Source organism: Sminthopsis crassicaudata, chromosome 1 (assembly GCF_048593235.1).
Source record: "Sminthopsis crassicaudata isolate SCR6 chromosome 1, ASM4859323v1, whole genome shotgun sequence".
In the NCBI taxonomy this organism is placed as follows: Eukaryota; Metazoa; Chordata; class Mammalia; order Dasyuromorphia; family Dasyuridae; genus Sminthopsis; species Sminthopsis crassicaudata.
In genome coordinates this window covers 65,309,212-65,329,089 of record NC_133617.1, presented here as the reverse complement: position 1 = coordinate 65,329,089, position 19,878 = coordinate 65,309,212, and the positions used below count along the sequence as shown (strand labels likewise).

Sequence of the window (19,878 nt, the reverse complement as noted above, 5' to 3'; positions counted from 1 at the left end):
AACTTTTCTCAGCAATATGATCTAAGACAATTACAAAAGACACATGACAGAAAATGCTATTCACATGCAGATCAAAATATACAATTTTCACTTTTTTGGGTGTGTGTGAGTGTGTCTTTGACTAATGTGGAAAAAATGTTTTAATGATTACACATGAATAACCTATATCAAAATGCTTGCCATCTTGAGGAGGAGAAATGGAAGGGAGAAAAAATTTGGAAATCAAAATTTTATTAAAAAAAGGAAAACTAGAGTAACTAGATGGTACAATGGTTACAGCACCAGCCCTGAAGTCAGGAGGACTTGAGTTCAAATGTGATCTGAGACATTTAACACTTCCTAGCTGTGTGTGACATAACATTGTGGGCAAGTCACTTAACCCCAACTGCGTCAGGGGAAAAAAAAAAAAGAAAAACTATCTTTACACATAATTGAAAAAAATAAAATACTATTTATAAAAAAAAAAAAAATTGTTTAAAATTTTAATTCTTCTCACCTCTGCTGACGGGGATATCTATAATCATGCAATCAGTGTCATCTTCCTCCTCTTCTTCAGTGTCTGCCTGGAATCCATCCATTTCCACAGTTTCAACCTAAAGCATTCAATGAGATTTACCTTATAACAAATAGCAAAATGATATGGTGATCATTTTATTTAAATGCTAAGTGGGCACATTTCCTTGTCAATGGAGACAGTAGCTAGAGAAAAGGAATTGCTAAAGATGACAGGAAAATGTTATTTATAAAAATTACAATTTTAGTAAAGTGTGGCAGAATAAGCACTAGGTTTCTCATCAAAAAACTAGGTTTTGAATCTTGTGACTATGGACAGATTTCTTTCCTCCAATATGTTTGTTTCTTCATCTATAAAGTAAGAAGGATGCACTAGATGATTTTTAAAGACCCAGCTCTCTCTACACTCCTCTGACCTCATTTACCCATTATTATATGGAGACATAAGGGTTCTCTCCATTCTACAATATCATTGAATTAGAATTATAACTGCCTTCTTCAAGGAAATAGTATTATAAATAGTGGTTACAAGATACTAATTTTAATTCCAAAGCACAATAATTCTGTTCTACTTTTTTATTTTTTTTCCTTAACCAAGTTTTGACAGTGGTTATGGCTTTTTCATCAGCTCTAGCCTTTATAACTACTAAGAATTTGGTGCTTAACTGGATAGACAGTCACAGGATCTTAGGTTTATTACAAAGTCATGTTGTTGATAATTCAGTTTTTAGACAAATTGATTATGTTCTTCTACTTCCCACCTTTACTACATGTTTTTTATTTACAGGATTACTGTCCTTTCCTGATTACCGTACTTTGATCAGTTTCTACAAAGGAATATTAAAACTGATAAAAATCAGAGAAAAAAGACAAAGAATAAAAACTAAAACTATCTATTTATGAATCTTTTCTCTGCTCCCTCCCTCCCACAGAAAAACATGTTTATGTTGTACACATGTACGACACACACATACATACAATCATTTTTAGACTGATTTAACAAAAATAAATTTTAAGTGCAAACTGAATTCACACTTTTTATGCTATCTAGTCTAACAATATTCCCATTGTCCAAAACATTTTAGAACTCCTCTTCTAGAATTGCCTTTGGAGCTGCAAGACATGATGTTAATTCTCCAGCTTTGAAGGCAGAGTTAATTTTTAAAAACAGCCTAAAATTACTTAGATCTAAGTTTTATGTTGAGAAAAATGTTTGATTTAGCTCTGAGAAGATTTGGGTAGGGAAGATGAAGGACTATATTTGTTTGCTTGGACAATTACAAGTAAGGAAGATCATATGAAAGAGTGTTCCAAATCACTACTGATCAGAGAAATGCAAATTAAGACAACTCTGAGATACCACTACACACCTGTCAGATTGGCTAAAATGACAGGAACAAATAATGAATGTTGGAGGGGATGTGGGAAAACTGGGACACTGATACATTGTTGGTGGAACTGTGAAAGAATCCAGCCATTCTGGAGAGCAATTTGGAAGTATGCCCAAAAAGTTGTCAAACTGTGCATACCCTTTGACCCAGCATTGCTGTTATTAGGATTATATCCCAAAGAAATACTAAAGAGTGGAAAGGGACCTGTATGTGCCAAAATGTTTGTGGCAGCTCTTTTTGTTGTAGCTAGAAACTGGAAGTTGAATGGATGTCCATCAATTGGAGAATGGTTGGGTAAATTGTGGTATATGAAGGTTATGGAATATTATTGCTCTGTAAGAAATGACCAGCAGGAGGAATACAGAGAGGCTTGGAGAGACTTAAATCAACTGTTGCTGAGTGAAATGAGCAGAACCAGAAGATCACTATACACTTCAACAACAATACTGTATGAGGATGTATTCTGATGGAAGTGGAAATCTTCAACATAAAGAAGATCCAACTCACTTCCAGTTGATCAATGATGGACAGAAATAACTACACCCAGAGAAGGAACACTGGGAAGCGAATGTAAATTGTTAGCACTACTGTCCATCTACCCAGGTTACTTATACCTTCGGAAGCTAATAATTAATGTGCAACAAGAAAATGGTATTTACACACATATATTGTATCTAGGTTATATTGTAACACATGTAAAATGTATGGGATTACCTGCCATCGGGGGGAGGGAGTAGAGGAAGGGAGGGGATAATTTGGAAAAATGAATAAAAAAATAAAATAAAATAAAATAAAATGTAATTCCTCCAGGAAAAAAAAAAAAAAAACAAGTAAGGAAGAATTCAAGTTAACTATGTGAAAAAACTCCTATAAACTAGATCTGCTCTTAAGTACAATGAACTATTCGATAAAGGAATAATGAGTTCTCCATCACTAATGTATTACCATTTGTGGGGAATGTTGAAGAATGGATACCCATTCAGATATGGGTTGAATTAGATGACCTCTTAAGGTCAATTCAGTATTGAAGCACTTCAATTCTGAACTTGATTCATGTTTATTAATTTATTAATATTCAGTTCAATTAATTTTTAGTGAAATGAGAACAATCTAAGAATGGACAGTCAGAAATTGAGTCCAAAAACACACACAAAAAAATGGAGCTTTCACAGATATCTAGAATCTTTAACCTTCCAATTAATAATGTGACAATTATTTCTGAAATTATTTTCTAATTTCTGAAAATTCAAGCTACGGATCTTTTCCCCTTTATATTTTCCCTTCATAAGACATCAAGAGGCTAGCCTTACTTGCCTTTTCAAATCCTGCCTCCAATGTCAATACCCAAAATTTATTAAGAACCCACATATGACGTATATATTTCTAGTTGTTGCTCTCTCCTTCTTTTGGGGGAAAAGATATCAGGATGTTCCCAAGGAAACTTACCTGTTCGTCAAGCCTAGGCTTCTTCATGAAATGAGTGATGGACATACTGCCTGTGTTTTTTCTCTTTTGTGAGACTGGGGTAGTCTGTGTGGACCCCAGACTTAGCCCACTGCCATTGTCCTCTTTAGTAGTAGATGGAACGTGAGTGATGTAGTTCCATTGGCAAGGCACAGGTAAATGCTCTTGGTCAAAGCTCTTGAGCACTTCCAAATGAACATACCAACACATCCTGAAATCTGGTCTCTTTTCATACACTGAGTTCTCAGAAATAATCCGCTTTAGTCTAGCTTTGGAAGGTATAGCAGCAACCTCATTAGCAATTGGAGTCTGTGGTCGTGAAGTACTTGGGCTTGTAGGGCTAGCTGTGTCACTATCAGGACTGCCAGTGCCCTTACTAAACAATCCTTGCCGGCAGTACTCCTGGAATTCTTGAATGATCACTTTACTTCCATTCACATTCCCATGCAATAATGGGAGTAACTGTTCCAAGACTGTAAGAGAAAAAAAAACCCATAATTTATAATGACTGTCAGTAAAACATATAATGTGCATTAACTGGGGCCCTGTTTATAAGACTGTAATGGGTAATTACATTTTAGCTTGAGATCTTGTGCATAGTAGAAAGAATACCATGCTTAAATCTGAAGACTTGGATCAGAGTCATGGATTAGTTGTGCATTCAAGAACAACTTAATCTCTCTAGGTCTCACTTTCTTCAAAAAATGAGGATATCATTTGCCTTATTTACCTTTACAGTGTTACTATGAGGCAAATACTTTGTAAATAGTTCAAGATTTTATAAATGTAAATTATAATTATTGTTATTATGTAGGTCAAAGAACTCTGTAGAAAAAAGCAAAGAAACTTCATTGCTAAAAAATTTAAGACTGAAATCACAAATTTATGAAATTCAAATTTATCTCCTACACAAATGTCCAAGATAAACCAGAGACCCTATATATATGAAAATGAGTGTGATTTGGTATAGTAGAAAGGGACATTGGGTCCTAGGTGTCTGGGGTTTAAATCCTTTTTCTGACACTTAGTAACATATATGATAACACACAAGTTTGACTTTTTGCAAAAAGACCCTTCTTGGTCCCCTCCACTGCCAGGGTATTCCCTTTGGAATTCTCTCTCATTTACAATGTATTATCTTCTCATTAAGACAGTGAGTTCCTTAAAGGTAGAGATTGTGGTTTTGCTTTTCTTGCTATTCCTAGGTCTCAGCACGGTAATGGCCATAGCAAGCCCTAAATAAATGCTTGTTGAATTGACATGTTTTTCCTATAGAATTTTAAGCCTCTTGAGAGCCCTGACAATTTCATTTTCATCCCCAGTGTCCATCACTTGACAAAGTTTGGTTCAATATATGATTGTTTGCTGAGTGACTATTACCTTTCACCAGCCCTTGGTTGCTTCTGCAGCTCTTTCCAATGAGTTCCAGATCAATGTAAAAAGAAAACTAAATCTGGTGTCAGAGCACTTAGGTTGAAGTCTACTCTCACTACCAATATGATTTTGGATAAGTCACTTTCTGTCTCTGAGCCTCAGTTTCCTTGTCAATACAATATAGCTCCATACATTTGTACAAAGTGTCTTCTGTGCCTGAACATATTCTCTTAACTCCACCTCAAGTTTTCCTTTCCTTAAGGCTCAAGTGCTATCTTCTCTGTGAAGCTTTCTATAATTTCATGATTTTAGTTAATATTCATTCTCCCCTTAAATTACTTTTTTTGACATAATATTTGTGTCAACACTGTATTTTCCCAATAGAATATAAGCTCCCTGAAGGCAGAGATTTGTATGCCAGCACGTGGCAGGATGGCTAACAAAAAGTAGGCACTGAATAAATGTTTTGGTCTGAATTGCACTTAACAATCCTAATATCCCTATCATAGGATTCTGGGCAAGGAGAAGATCTTGCCCTTTGGTTTTTCACACCATTCCCATCCTAAACTCAGAGCTTACTCTGTCGGTCCCTCTTCTCTCTTTTGTTGACTTTCGGTGTATGCTCCTCCTCTGGAACAACTGTGTCCAGAATACAAGCTGTAAATTGCTGTAACACCTTTAGCTCTGAACTGGCATTATTGTTCTTGTCGCTCTCCCAGATGCAACCAATCTTCACTGGCTGGAGCACACGGAACCTCTTCCCTTTGGCTAAGAATTCATCCCATTCCTTGGCTTTTAACTTTTGACGAACCTTGTGATTCTCTGGATCTGCGCCTTCCTGAAAAACAAAAGAAAGAGATATAATCAAAATATCCAGCCTTAACTACAGCTCTTTTATTTAAAAGGATTGCTTGTTATATTATTTGTGGCAACAACTATTTATTTTATATTTATTCTTAATTTCAGGCCCTTGTTGGCTCTTCTGGGAAATTTACTTCTTTCAAAACTAAAAAGAGGCAGAGTCAAGATACTAGAGTAGCAGGAAGAAATACATCCTAGTTCTCTTGCCACACCACAAAAATTTTTAAAATATACCAGACTGAATTTTGAATGTGAAATTCTTCCCCTCCCAACCAAAATCATGGTGAAAAGTTTTTCCAGCCCAGACTAGCTTAGAGAAAGAGACAGAGATCTATTGACTTGAAATGTGATGTGCATAGAGTACTTCTGTGCCCAAGAAGTGAAAGAAAGCTGAGCATGGGCACTACGTAAGAACCTCCTAAGCAGGAAGAGATGCCAAAGGATCACTAAACTAGCACAAAGTGCAGAAATGAATGACACCTGACAACTCTCATTAGCCAATTCCAATTCACAGATCTAGGACAGAGTGAGAAGTGGACCAATACCTACCCCTGAGTAGGAATGGGATAGAAGTGAGAAATAATCATGGTAGGGGGTCCTACCTGTGGACAGAGTAAGGAACAAGTTTGGCATCAGCCACTGTGAACCTGCAAAGCCTCCTTTCAAGTTAATAATGGCTGGGTCCAGCAGTAGTCTATTGAAACTTCTAATCAAGGACAAGCTGACAGATCCAAACCTGGGTCAGGAACTTGCAGAGCTCAGACCTGAAGGACTGCTCTAGATCACATTACTCTGGGAGCACTAAAGCTTACAGCTCCCCAACCTGAATTGTGAAAAGCAGCAGGTCACAAAGGACAGAAGCTCAGCCCACATAATCCCCCAGAAGTGCAGAGAGCCCAACCTTAAATATTAATATTTGCTAGAGATTTTATTTTTATTTGTCTTTCAATGGGGGAAGTGGAAGAGAGAAAATATTTTTTAACTAAAGAAAAAACAATTTTTAAAATTTCAAATCCCATAATTATCACTAATTATTATTACAAACTTACTTCAGTTACTCCTTCATCCTCAGATAGGTACCCATGAGGTACAAAAAAGCCATCATCATCATCTTCATCCTCACCCCCCTCATCTTCATCATCCTACAGAGGAAAAAATAATTAAGTTCTTTTTTTTTTTTCCCCATTTATTAGACCTTTGCCAAAACTACAGGAAGAAACACTATTTGCCATTCTATGCTCACAGGACAGACAGGCAGGAATCTATCTCATCACATCAATTTAGATTGATTTTGAATCTGTTTCTTGAAAGCCAATTCTTTTAACTTTTCAGAGCTGTTCTTACCCCTTCACTATGAGATAGGGACTCTCCTGGCTCCTCTTCTTCCCATTCCTCATCACTATCTATTTCATAGTCCAACAGCTTCTAAAAAAAAAAAAAAAAAAAAAAAAAAAAGAATCAATGTTAATTAAGATTCTCCCTAACAGTTATCTTAGATAACTAGCACTTTGTTTAGTAATTAATACACTTTTTATGTAATATTATGTATTATACTTATTTATATTGGTATCTTATCCTCATATTAGACTTTAAACAATCTAAAAATAGGAATCATAGGTAATAAATTTAAAGCTATAAGGAATCATATCTAAATTTTATAAATTATTCATCATGAGAATAGCACTCTGTGAATACTATGTGATAAACATTTGTTTTGTTGGAGAGACAGGGATAAAAAAACAAAACAAAACAAAACAAAACAAAGAAAAAAAAACCCACAACATCTTGCTTACACTATCTTTGGACCAGGGGTTACGTGGACGGATGGCTGAGGTTTTCTTGTTCCAGGTACCCCAGTATGCAGGCCGATGGTTCTCAGAGAACTGCAGGAGCTTCATCCTACCAAATTTCTTCCTTTCAGGAACATCGATGACTTTGCCACTTTCCACTATTACTACATCACTGCTGAGTGAAAGACTGAATTGAGAAATTCATCATATATAAAACTGGTGCTGTAGAAAGGCCTTGACCATCACTTAAGAGTCAAGAACCTGTTTTCAAATGAATAAACTATAATAATTCTAAAAAGATTTGCCCCAATTATGAAGTCAAACACCTACAATTACAGACAAACCTTCCATATGACACAACCCCCTAAATGATACAGAGATACATGTATGTAGTATAAGGAAAACAAAAAGGGGAAAGAGGGAATTACTGCAGAGGAATGACCTGGATTTTTCAATAAGTTGAGTTACATGCAAGCAAACTGATAAAAAAACACATGTCTTTTCTCTAGAGATTTGTGAAATAAGCTGTTTTGCTAGGACAGATTGAGAAACTTTAAAAAAAATTTTCAATAGCATTTTATTTTTCAAAATCCATATAAAGATAGTTTTCATCATTTACTTTTCTAAGACTTTAAATCTTCCAAACCCAAATCTAAATGTTCCAAATTTTTTCCCTACCTCTCTTATTTTCCCCCTCCCCAAAATAGCATACACTTTGATATAGGCTAAATATGTACAATTCTTTTAAACATATTTCCATATTTGTCATGTTGTGCAAGAAAAATCAAATCAAAAGGAAAAAACAATATATGAGAAACAAAAAAGTGAAAAATACTATTCTTCAATCTATATTCTGTCTCCATAGTTCTCTCTCTGGACATAGATGGCATTTTTCATTCCAAGTCTATGAGAATTGCCTTGAATCATCACTTTGTTGAGAAACATACAGAGTATTTTTATAAAATCACAAAAAATCAGAACTAGAAGGGCTGAATCATCAAGTTCAAACCCTGAGGTTCCAGATGAGGAAACTAAGGTTCAAAAAGATTAAATTTCTTGTCACAACACTGTGAAGCAGGTGCTATTATTGTCCTCATTTTATAGTTGAGGAATTGTGTCTGAGGTGGGATTTGAAGCCGAGGTTTCCTGATTTGAAATACAGAACTTACCCACTATGATGCCCTGCTTCTCTAGACCTCCTATATCAACACCCCCTTAATGAGGATCAAAGCAGTAAAACTAAGCCCACTGCAAAGTCTATTACATTATACTTTCTCTGGGTTGACTCACATATTTACAGAGACAGACACTGAACCCAGGAAAACAAGGCTCAGTCCAACACAGTACTTACCTATCAGCAGCAAAGCTATGATCAGAACCCTAAGTTCTTGACTTCCAGCTCAGCCTCATATTACACTGAATTCATAAATAATAAATAAATAAATAACTCTCCAGATACTAACCTGTTAATGGTGTTAGGACTTCGGACAAAAGGCAAAGTGGGTCCAGATCTGTGAGGTTTACGGCACTTGAGATCTTTCAGAAAGTTTAATTCAGAATTTTGGTCCTTAAGAAGTTGGTCAAACTGATCAGAGAGCTCTTGGTCAAAAACCACTCGAAAGAGAGGGGCAAGGACCATGTTCTCTTTAATTTCAAAGGGAGCAAACTTCCCACAAGAACCAGCAAGAGTCTGAAATAAAGAATGAATCTAAAATTGAAATAACTGACACAAGACATCACACCATATCAAATATCTTTTTTTTTTTTTTCAAACACCCTTTAAAAAAAAAGATTTTAGCTTAAGATATTTGGAATGCTAAAGCCTAACAAAGTGGCTCCTGAACAAACTCTTCACATAAATTATTAATGTGTACATTTCTTCAGAACTATTCTTTCAGCATCAATCTGATTGCAATTTTTAGTAGTCATTTAAAGAAAGGCATATATGATGCTCTTCTGATGGGAATTTCAGTAACATTTAAACATCTGAAAGTTTAAAGATATTGTCTCATATTGTTTATTTTTCTGTCACATTAGTTTTGTCTCCGCAGTGATAAGCTCCGAAATGCAGAAATTATCTTTTTTGTCTTTAAAGGCATCTATTATAGTTCTGTGAATTTAATAATCAACTAAGATTCTAAATATTTGTTAAGTGACAAGCATGTCATTTTTTGCCTGTTTGAGCAGACAAATGAATAAGATCTTCTAAATTTGGAGAAATAAAATTTCTAGTCAGAGATCACATAATGATGAAATAAAATCTGGCTGTTCAGAAAATATCATTCATATAAAAAAAAAAAAAAACCAAACACAATAAAAGCTAATGAAACAAGATAAAGTTGAAGCTGAAGGAACAAGTTTCTCACCTTAGGGGCTTGTGGGGTCTTTGGTTTCTGAAAGAACCTGGTGATTTCTGCCTTCTCTGCTTTAATGCGCTGTAGTTTTAATAACGGATGAAATAAGATAAGTTGGTATATCTCTCCACATCCATTCTATCATTCACACAGGGGCTAAAATAATTTTCCTAATGAAAAGATCTGACCATATTATATTACCCTGCTCAAAAAACTTCAGTGATTCTCTGTTGCTTACAGAAGTAGTTCTCAATCTTTGAATATAGGGACCACAGACCTAACAAGAAACAAGATAGTTATGCTGTTCGCATCTATTGACTATAAAAAAATGTCATTTAGTAAATATTTGTTAAGAACCTACCATGTGCCAAGCATTGAGTTAAGCACTGAACAAAAAGCAAAAACAATCCCTGCTTTCAAGGAGCTTGGTCTAATGGGAGACTGGGAAAGACTTGTTGGAGAAGTGGGATTTCAGCTGGAATTTAAAGGAAACCTGGGAATCCAAGAGTTTGAGCTGAGGAGAGACATAATGTCAGATATGGCAACAAGCAGGGAAAATGCCTGGAGTTAAGAGACAGAGTGCTTGTGTGTAAGAAAAAGCAAGGAGGCCATTGTCACTGGGAGTAAGGAAGACGTACTTACAGAGCCAAGAGGAGATGGTAGACAGAGATTATGAAGAGCTTTGAATGCCAGAGAATTTTATGTTTGGTAATGGAGGTGACCGAGAACCAATAAAGTTTGGGAGGGAGGAGGAAAGAAGGGTACATGATGTGCAAACAAGAAGTGGGACACAGTAAGATCTGTGCTTTAAAAAAATCCTGCTGGTAGCTTGGGAGGATGGACTGCAGAGGGGAAAAACTTGTGTCAGAGAGACTCCTTAGCAGTTGAGGTGTGAAGTATAAGATGATGAAAGGAACCAAAGATGATACCTAGATTATGAAAAGGAAAACTGTAATAGAGAAGTTTAAGAGGATTATTTCAGGGAAAAGATGAGTTGTTTTAGACATTTTGGGTGTATGATGCCTATATCCTGTTCAAGATGTCCAATAAGTAGCTGGAGTTATAAGACTAGAAATCAATAGAGAAGTTAGGTCTGTATAAGTAGATAAGTAATAACAATACTTACTTACCTTTTCCTCCTCTTTTAACCGTTTCTCCTCTTCCTTCTTTCTTTTTTCTTCAAGTTTAGCCCTGTGAGAAAAAGGTGATTTTTTTTTTTTTAAAGACACACAATTTGGTTAGGCAACACTGTAATCCTGGTACAGAGTACTTTACAAACAAGGTAGTCAAAGACATTTCCCAGGAAGCCAAAGACATGAACCTCAGCTTGATGGAGGGGAGCAGAGTCCAATGCCACTTTCTTTTCAGCCCTTTCACAAATGGAAACAATTTATAACTCAAAGGAAAAAACCGGTAAACAAAACTAATCTAGTTCTGTCTTCCTAATTCTAGAGTAATGGATATGCTCAAATAGTGGACATCACAGAATTTAAATACAAAGAATATGAAAATTAGCTCCTGTCAGTCTAGTATCAGAGGGAAGACCACCACATACTCCAGGGCTTCCTGTCTCTCCTTCCGTTTTTCTTCTTTGAGTCTCAGCTTTTCTGCCTTCTCTTTTTCATCTTTTTCCTTCTTCTCTCGCCTTTCCTTCTCCTTCAGTTCTTTCTCTTCCTCTTTCTTCTTCTTGGCTTCCTCCTTGGCGCGCTTAGCCTCCTCTTTCAGCTTCTCCTTTTCTTCCTTTTCTGCCTGTAACTTTAGCTGTTTGTCTAAACGTTCCTTATCCTGTAGACAAATGACAATTTGACAGATGAGCTTCAGACATCAGACAAAAAAGATCTGAAGTGAAAAGCCAAAGGAATAACAGGTTTTAAAAGAAATAAGTTAAAGTTAATTAGTGTGTGGAGAAAAAGATTCCTCTTCCATTGATATCCTGACAACAGGGAGCCTCACAGATTTCCATACTACCACCCCCAATTTTCTATTCTGAAAACAGATCTAAAATAATATTGATTATGGTTCTGCTTCTCACTCCAATTTTCAATAAGCACACAGCAGTAAAATGGAAGGTTCTTTAGAAAATTAGGTCATCAACCCTTTTTCTGGTCTCAGGGCATCCTACTAAGGAAGTACTGGGAAGTACTCCATGTCCTTAGGTTTGGGGTTAAAGAACAAAAGGTATCTTCATAGACAAATAACTTCCCTTTTATGTGCCTCAACTTCTTCATCTGTAAAATGAACATAACGTTCTGAATTATTGTGTCAACAGTATTAAAGGGCAGAGAGTTAAGAGTTATTAATACATTAGTAAGGTTTATGAAAATCTTGTTTCTGTTGCTGGGTACTTTTCCACAGTCTGGAGAGCAGTATTTACTGTACTTTCTTAAGAGAACAGTGAAGATAAGACCCTGCTGGGATTTTTTTTTAATGCTTTAAAATATCAGAACTAAGTTTTAAAATATATAAAAAGTAACTGATGACCAATACCATAATGTGAAAAACCTTTTCTTAGATTGTGAAAAATGTTAACTTAAGGAAAAAAGTTGAGAGAAAACTACCAAGTTTTTGAGAGTACACTACGTTCTATAATAAATAGGTAACATGTTTACTTTATTTCTATATTAATGGAAAGTGTACTACAGTAGAACTCAGAAAAGAAAGATTTGCTCTACCGCTTACAAGTCATGCCACTGTGAATAATTAGTTTTGCAATTTAGTTTTCTCATCTAAAAAGCTGGAGAAACAATTTTTTCTCCTAACTATTTAACTTTGGTTATCAGAAACACATTTAATTGGAAACTAAAGTTGAGTGGTCCATAAGCTAACAGGATCAAATTAAAAGAGATAGATATTGTCTTAGAAGAGATCATTTCATCCATTTTATAAACAGGAAAACTAAGATCCAGAGACGTTAAAGACAGATTTGCCCAAGATTATATAGTTACATGGTTAGAATTTAAGCCCTAGTCTTCTATCTCTAAATCTAATGTTTTCCCCTAAACCACATTGTTTTTAATTATGTTAACAATCAACAGCTAAAAACATCCCAGGGGAGTTCTTAATACTGTGTCATAAACTCCCCCCAATTTGGCATTCTATAAACTGGTGAAGCCTATAAGATGACCTTCTTATGTTTTAAATGCATAAAAGACTTATGATTACAAAGGAAAATAATTACAATGAATAGTTATCAAAAACAAAGTCATGGACCCTGATTAAGAAACCTTAAAGATGAAGAAATCACTTAGCTAGAACCAAGATGCCCTTTGTAAGAATACTCTGAATAGGGGCATCTAGGTGGCACAGTGGATAGAGCACTAGCCCTGAAGTCAGGATCTGGCCTGAATTCAAATCTGGCCTTAACACTTCCTAGCTGTGTGACCCTGGATAAGTCACTTAACCTCAATTAACCCCAAAGAATATTCTACCTCTGAAAAAAGTACCTACACTATCTTCTACACAGCACAGCTTCTATCCAAAGCCTCCTTTCCCTGCAGAAATTCCAAACAATGGAACTCAAGACTATTTTTCTTGATTACGATGTGTGTGGATATTCTAAAAAGTCATGCTGTATCTACCTTTTGCATCAAGCATCCAGCATGTAACAGTTACTACCTAGGTGTCTAAGAGTATTGAAATGTTTTTCTGTCTTATCATATAACTAAAATTAGAAACCCTTTTTAGCACATGAGGTCTCTTTTACATAACTAGCATAAGACATGATCTAGTGGGCTATCAGGCATTCTGATCGAGATAGCAAATTATTTTGGGGCACAACACTGTGCCTAATTCTCATTGAACTAGCCCATACCAAATAAAAGATTTCAAAACAGTTAAAATACTGCACTTTAGAGGCTTGACACATTAAAATTTAGTTGGGTATTTGGCTATATTATACTTTTAGTAATAAATATTTTATTTCTAACTGTATCTAATTACACCTCTTTCTACTCTGACATAGGTTCCACTACCATTTTTAAAATAGCCATCTCCCAGATGTTACAGATACATGTGCCAAATATCCAGGCTTTTTGTCTCCGACACAGACATAGGTACTTGGCAAATATTAAGAAAAAGCCTTTGTAGTTATATAAGGAAACAAAAAAGTGTGCTGGAGTTTAAAGAAAAAAAAAAAAAAAAAAAAAAAAGGACTAGAGTCAGAAAGTTCAATTGGCTCTGCTGTAACCTGTGACCATAAGGCAAGTCATAACTTCTGTAGGCCTCAGTTTTATTAGCAGCAAAACAAAGGATTGGACTAGATTATTTCTAAGATCTCTCCTAGCTTTAAAATATCTTCTATTCAGGAGACTGTAGATTATAGTATACAGAACAGCAGTCTTATGTTTAATTTTTTCATGTGTGCTAAATTTCAAAATCCAAAAGGATCTAACTGAAGCCTGATACATAAAAATCAAAACCAGTTCAGATAGGCATAGAAAACACATGAAACTGACAACACAAGGCCACTTTTCACCCACAGAAAATGCAACAGAATCCCAACATAACAATGGTATTAGGAATCATGGATAACATCTGCTTTAGCTACAATCCTCCATGCAAATGAGAATGTAGGACAATCTACCACCACGTAATCAGGCAAAAGAACCTGTAGGATAATTGAATTAGGGCTCTTTAAAATGAAGTTTTACTATAATAATCAGTAAAAAATATTTTTTTTATAAGTTATTTACCAAATTTATTTCTATTAATTAGTAGGCACAACAGTAAAATGACATGCTCTATGGGGGGTAAAAAGGACCTCTCACTATTAGGAGAAACATAAAGCTATGTGTATATGTTTGAGAAGAAAAACTTGGCAAAAATGCAGGATTTAGCAAAGCAAAAATGACAACTCACAAGTCACAAAAGCCCAGTTATTTATACAGATACAGGATTTGAGAAGCACAAACAGAAAACCAGAAAATAAGCAAGTAAAAACTGGGCCAATGGGAATGCAAGGAAGAGCTTTGCTTACTATTTAATGCAAAAGCACAGCAGGCTAATTTTCTATTTCAGTGAAAATGTCTTACTCTTTGTAATCTCATCTTTCCCTTCTCTGTTGAACTTTTGATCAGCTTCCGAGGTACCTAAAATAAAAGAGATGATATCTTTAAAATGAAAGAATTATACTCTAATATGCACAAAAATATTAATTTGAAGATTTTTTTAAAATTGGATTTATCTTTTGTTTTTATGTTTATCTTAATTTACAAATAATCCTCCCCGTAATAATCCTCCTATTTATTTATTTATTTATTTATTTTTGTTGTAGCATTTTATTTACAAGACATATGCATGGGTAATTTTTCAGCATTGACCTTTGCAAAATCTTCTGTTCCAACTTTTCCCCTCCTTCTCCCCACTCCCTCCCCTAGATGGCAGGAAGACCAATACATGTCAAATATGTTAAAGTATATGTTAAATACAACATGCACAAGAAAAATCAGATTTAGAAATAAGATAAAAATAACCTGAGAAGGAAAACAAAAATGCAAGTGGACAAAAACAGGAGTGGAAATGCTATGTTGTGGTCCACACTCATTTCCCATAATTCTTTTGCTGGGTGTAGCTGGTTTTCTTCATTATTAAACAATTAGAATTGATTTGGTTCATCTCATTGTTGAAGAGAGCCACGTCCATCAGAATTGATCATCTTATAGTATTGTTGTTGAAGTGTATAATGATCTCCTTGGTTCTGCTCATTTCACTCAGCATCAGTTCATGTAAGTCTCTCCAGGACTTTCTGAAATCATCGTGCTGATCACTTTTTACAGAACAATAATATTCCATAACATTCATATACCACAACTTATCCAGCCATTCTCCAATTGATGGGAATCCATTCAATTTCCAGTTTCTAGCCACTACAAAAAGGGCTGCCACAAACATTTTTGCACATATGGGTCCCTTTCCCTTCTTTTAAGATCTCTTTGGGATATAAGCCCAGTATAAAGACTGCAGGATCAAAAGGTATGCGCAGTTTGATAACTTTTTGAGCATAGTTCCAAATTTTTCTCCAGAATGGTTGGATGAATTCACAGTTCCAACAATGATACAGAGCATATATCCAAAGAAATCAAAATCAGATGAAAAAAAAATCCACATCTACAAAAATATTTACAGCAGCACTTTTTTATTGTAGCAAAAAACTGTATACAAAATTGGTGTCCAACTGGGAAAAGATTGAACAAATCGTGGTACATGAATTTAATGCAATACTGTTACCACATGATATAAAAATGACAAACAGGACAAATTCAGAAAAACTGGCAGAATTTTTTATCAACTGATGAAAATAAAGTGATTGTAAACAAGAGAAGAGTCTACAAAATGTTTATAACATTGTAAAGGAAAAGAGTGGTGAGAGATTTAGGTATAAGTTCCATTTATAGCAGGATGATAACACATCAGAATTAGATTTTTAGGGGGTTGGTCATGTATATTGAATAAAATATAGAAATCGAAGTACTTTACTATCCAAGAGCATATGAGATATAATATGAAGCTATAGGAGAATCTTCCCTTATAAAATATAGATATCAATACTTGTACCATCCTCCTCACAGGGTTACTATAAAGAAAGTATTTTGTTAAAGTTAGATCTAAACAAATGAAAGAGTATCAATTGCTCATTCATGGATAGGCTTTGCTAATACAATAAAAATGACAATTCTACCTAAAGTAATATACTTATTCAGTGCCATGCCAATCAAACTACCAAGAAATAACTTTATAAAGCTAGAAAAAATAACAACAAAATTCATCTGAAATATTCAAAAGGTCAAGATTTCAAGGGAATTAACTCCAGCTTTTGGGATAAGAACTCACTATTTGACAAAAATTGCTGGGGAAACTGGAAAATAATATGACAAAAATTAGGCACTGATCAACATCTAATACTTTATACCAAGATAAGGTCAAAATGAGTTCGTTTTGTTTTGCTTTTTAAATTTTATTTATTTTAATGCACATTGCTTTATTGATCATGTTAGGAGAAAAAAATCAGAACAAAAGGGAAAAACTATGGGAGAAAAAAAAAAAACATAAAAAAAAGAAATGAACATATCATGTCTTGAGTTAAGTTCAATCTCTATAGTTCTTTTTCTAGATGCACATGGCATTTTCTGTCCAAAGCCTACTGAGACTGCTTTGGATCTCTGAACCACTGAAAAGAACCAAATCTTTCATAGTTGATAATTGCACATTTTTACTATTATTGTATACTATTGGATTTATGATTTAGACACAAAGAGTAATACTATAAGCAAATTAGAAGAACAAAGAAATTAATCTACCTCTCAGATCTATGAAAAAGAGAGGGATTTATGGTCAAATACAAAATGCATAATTTTGATCATATTCAACTAAAAAAGTTTTGCACAAACAAATGCAGCCAAGATTAGAAGAGAAGCAGAAAGCTGAGGAAAAATTGTTATAGCTAATGTTTCTGATAAAGGCCTCATATTTCTAAAATATATAGAGAATTTACTCAAATTTATAAGAATATAAACCATTCCCCAATAGATAACTGGCCAAAGGATATGAACAATTTTCAGACTAAGAAACTAAAGCCATTTCTAGTCATATGAAGAAATGTTCTAAATCACTACTGATTAGAGAAATGAAAATTAAGACAACTCTAAGATAGCATGTTGTATCTCCAAGATTGACTAAGATGACAAGAAAAGTTAATGATATATATTGGAGGGGATTATTGGTGAGTTTGTGAATGATCCAACCATTCTGAAAAGCAATTTGGAATTATGTCCTAAGAGCTAACAAACTATGTGTGCTCTTTGATCCTGAAGTATCTCTACTGGGTCTGTATACCAAAGAGATCAAAAGAAGGAAAAAGGAGCCCACATGTTCAAAAATATTTGTAGCAACTATTTTTGTGGTAACAAAGAATTGGAAAATGAGTAGATGCCCATCAATTAGGGAATGGCTGAATAAGTTGTGGTATGTGAAGGTAATGGATTATTACTGTTCTATAAAAAATGATGAAGCTGATTTTAGAAAGGCCTGTAAAGATTTAAACAAACTGATGCTGAGTGAAACAAGCAGAACCAGAAATACATTGTACAAAATAACAGCAAGAATGTGCAACTGTCAATGAGGAAAGGCTTAGTTCTCAGGAGTTCAGTGATCCAAAACAATTCCAGTAGCCTTTGGACATAAAATGCATCTGCATACAGAAAAATAACTATGGAGACTGAGTATAAATCAACATATGCTATGTTTACTTTTTTTTTTTTTTTAAATCTCCCATGGTTTTTCCCTTTTATTCTGATTTTTCTCTCCCAGTATGATTCATAAATAAATAAATAAATTTAAAAGAAAATTAAAGAAAAAGAAATGATGAGCAGGCTGATTTCAGAAAAGCCCGGAAAGACTTACACAAACCGATATGAGCAAATCAAGAGAACACTGTACATAGAAACAACAAGATTATGTGTTGATCAACTATGATGGACTTGACTTTTTTCAACAATAAGGTGATCCAAGATAATTCCAATAATCTTGTAATGGAATCCAGAGAGACAATGATGGAGAGTGAATGTAGATAAAAGCATAGTATTTTCACCTTTTGGGGGAGTTAAGTGTTTGCTTTTTTTTTTTTTTTTCATTCTTTCTTCTGTTTTTTCCTTTTGATTCGCTTTTTTTTGTGTGTGCAGCATGACAAATACGGAAAATATGATTTAAAAAACTGTACGTAATTAATCTATTTTGGATTGCTTGCTGTCTTGTGGGGAGGGAAGAAGAAAAATTTGGAACAAAGTTATGCAAAGGTAAATGTTGAAAACTGCATGTATTTGGAAAAATAAAATGCTATTAAAAAAAAAAAGAAAGCATTTTGTAAATTTAAATGTTTTATAAATATAAGCTTTTGTCCATTTGGCCATACTAGAATGGGAAACTTAAAGGATTCAGTTCTTAAAGTTAGCTCAGATGATCTTAGGAGAAACTATATATATATGAGAAAATATAGTAAATTTTATTAAAATCTTGAGCCTAAAGTCCCCTCGATTTATTTAACATTATAAAATCAGCAGAAATTAGTAGGAATGATAGTGTGGTAAAATGGAAAGGGGTTAAATAGCCCCTGCCATGTAAAGAACTTGTGTGTGTCTGTCTGTGTGTGTGGGGGGGAGGGGAGGTATACACAAAATAGAAATAAGATATTTTTAGGGAAAGGGGCTAGCAACAAGAAGAATCAGGAAGAACTTCAAGAAGAAGCTAGCACCTAAGCTTAGCCTTGAAGGAAACTGTAAATTCTAAGAGAGAGGAAGAAATGTATATTCTAGATATAGGTAACAGTCAATGCAAAGGCACAATGGCAGACATTATCATACCATGAGGAAGATAGGCATTTGGGCCAAATCACAGAAAAGATAAGCAATAATGCATAAAATGACTAATAATGCAGAATGAGGCCAAACTATTGGGAGAGTTCTAAGTTTATATTTGATTCTAATAGTAAGGAAGGAATTGTCCAAATTTTACAGAGTTCTGATGTGGTCAGACCAGAGCTTTAAAAAAAAAAAAAAATCACTGTTAACTATGTGGAAGACAGAATGGTGTAAGTAAAGAACTAAGGCAGAAGGCTACTTGCAATACTCCAAGCAAAGAGTGATAAGACCCTGAAACAGGGTACTAAGTATGCAAGTGAAGATGAGGGCATGATGTGAAATATATTGCAGAGGTAAAAGTCACAAGACATTTCCAATTATTAGAATATGTGAGGTGAGAAAGAGGAATTAAAGACACCAAAGTTTTGAACATAGTAACTGAAGGGATAATGGTAGCCTCAATGAAGTAGATTAGTTTAGAAAGCTGGATTCATGGGGACTGATAATAAGGAAATCAAAATGTAAGAAATCTTGGAGAGAAAGGAAAAAAAGAACTAGGAAAACAACATACATAATGGCCACATCAGTATACATGCAGCTGATTTCAGATTAAAGGCAACAACCAAGCTTGATCCCAAGAGGCAGCTGATGAAACAAATACCTATTTTCAGTAGAGGTAAAAGAGTATAAGAACTTAATATTACATACATAAGTCATATATAATCCCTATGTATAGGTTTTGCTTTACTTTTTCTTTATCCTATATGAAGGGAATGTATTT

At 34.5% G+C, this 19,878-nt stretch overlaps 1 protein-coding gene across 3 annotated transcripts in view; it reads right to left on the bottom strand.

Moving 5' to 3' along the window:
- Positions 1-19,878, bottom strand: part of CHAF1A (chromatin assembly factor 1 subunit A) — a 46,695-nt gene that overhangs the window by 4,041 nt on the left and 22,776 nt on the right. The window contains exons 4-14 of one of the 3 annotated variants that reach the window (XM_074308202.1): positions 14,778-14,834; positions 11,303-11,532; positions 10,878-10,938; positions 9,760-9,828; positions 8,857-9,083; positions 7,397-7,580; positions 6,948-7,028; positions 6,653-6,745; positions 5,322-5,580; positions 3,351-3,841; positions 497-593 (exon numbers count right to left, since the gene is read on the bottom strand). In XM_074308202.1, coding sequence (XP_074164303.1) covers positions 497-593; positions 3,351-3,841; positions 5,322-5,580; positions 6,653-6,745; positions 6,948-7,028; positions 7,397-7,580; positions 8,857-9,083; positions 9,760-9,828; positions 10,878-10,938; positions 11,303-11,532; positions 14,778-14,834 — 1,849 coding nt within the window. The remainder of the gene's footprint in view (positions 1-496; positions 594-3,350; positions 3,842-5,321; positions 5,581-6,652; positions 6,746-6,947; positions 7,029-7,396; positions 7,581-8,856; positions 9,084-9,759; positions 9,829-10,877; positions 10,939-11,302; positions 11,533-14,777; positions 14,835-19,878) is intronic. The other 2 variants (XM_074308212.1, XM_074308221.1) reach the window with 2 other exon arrangements.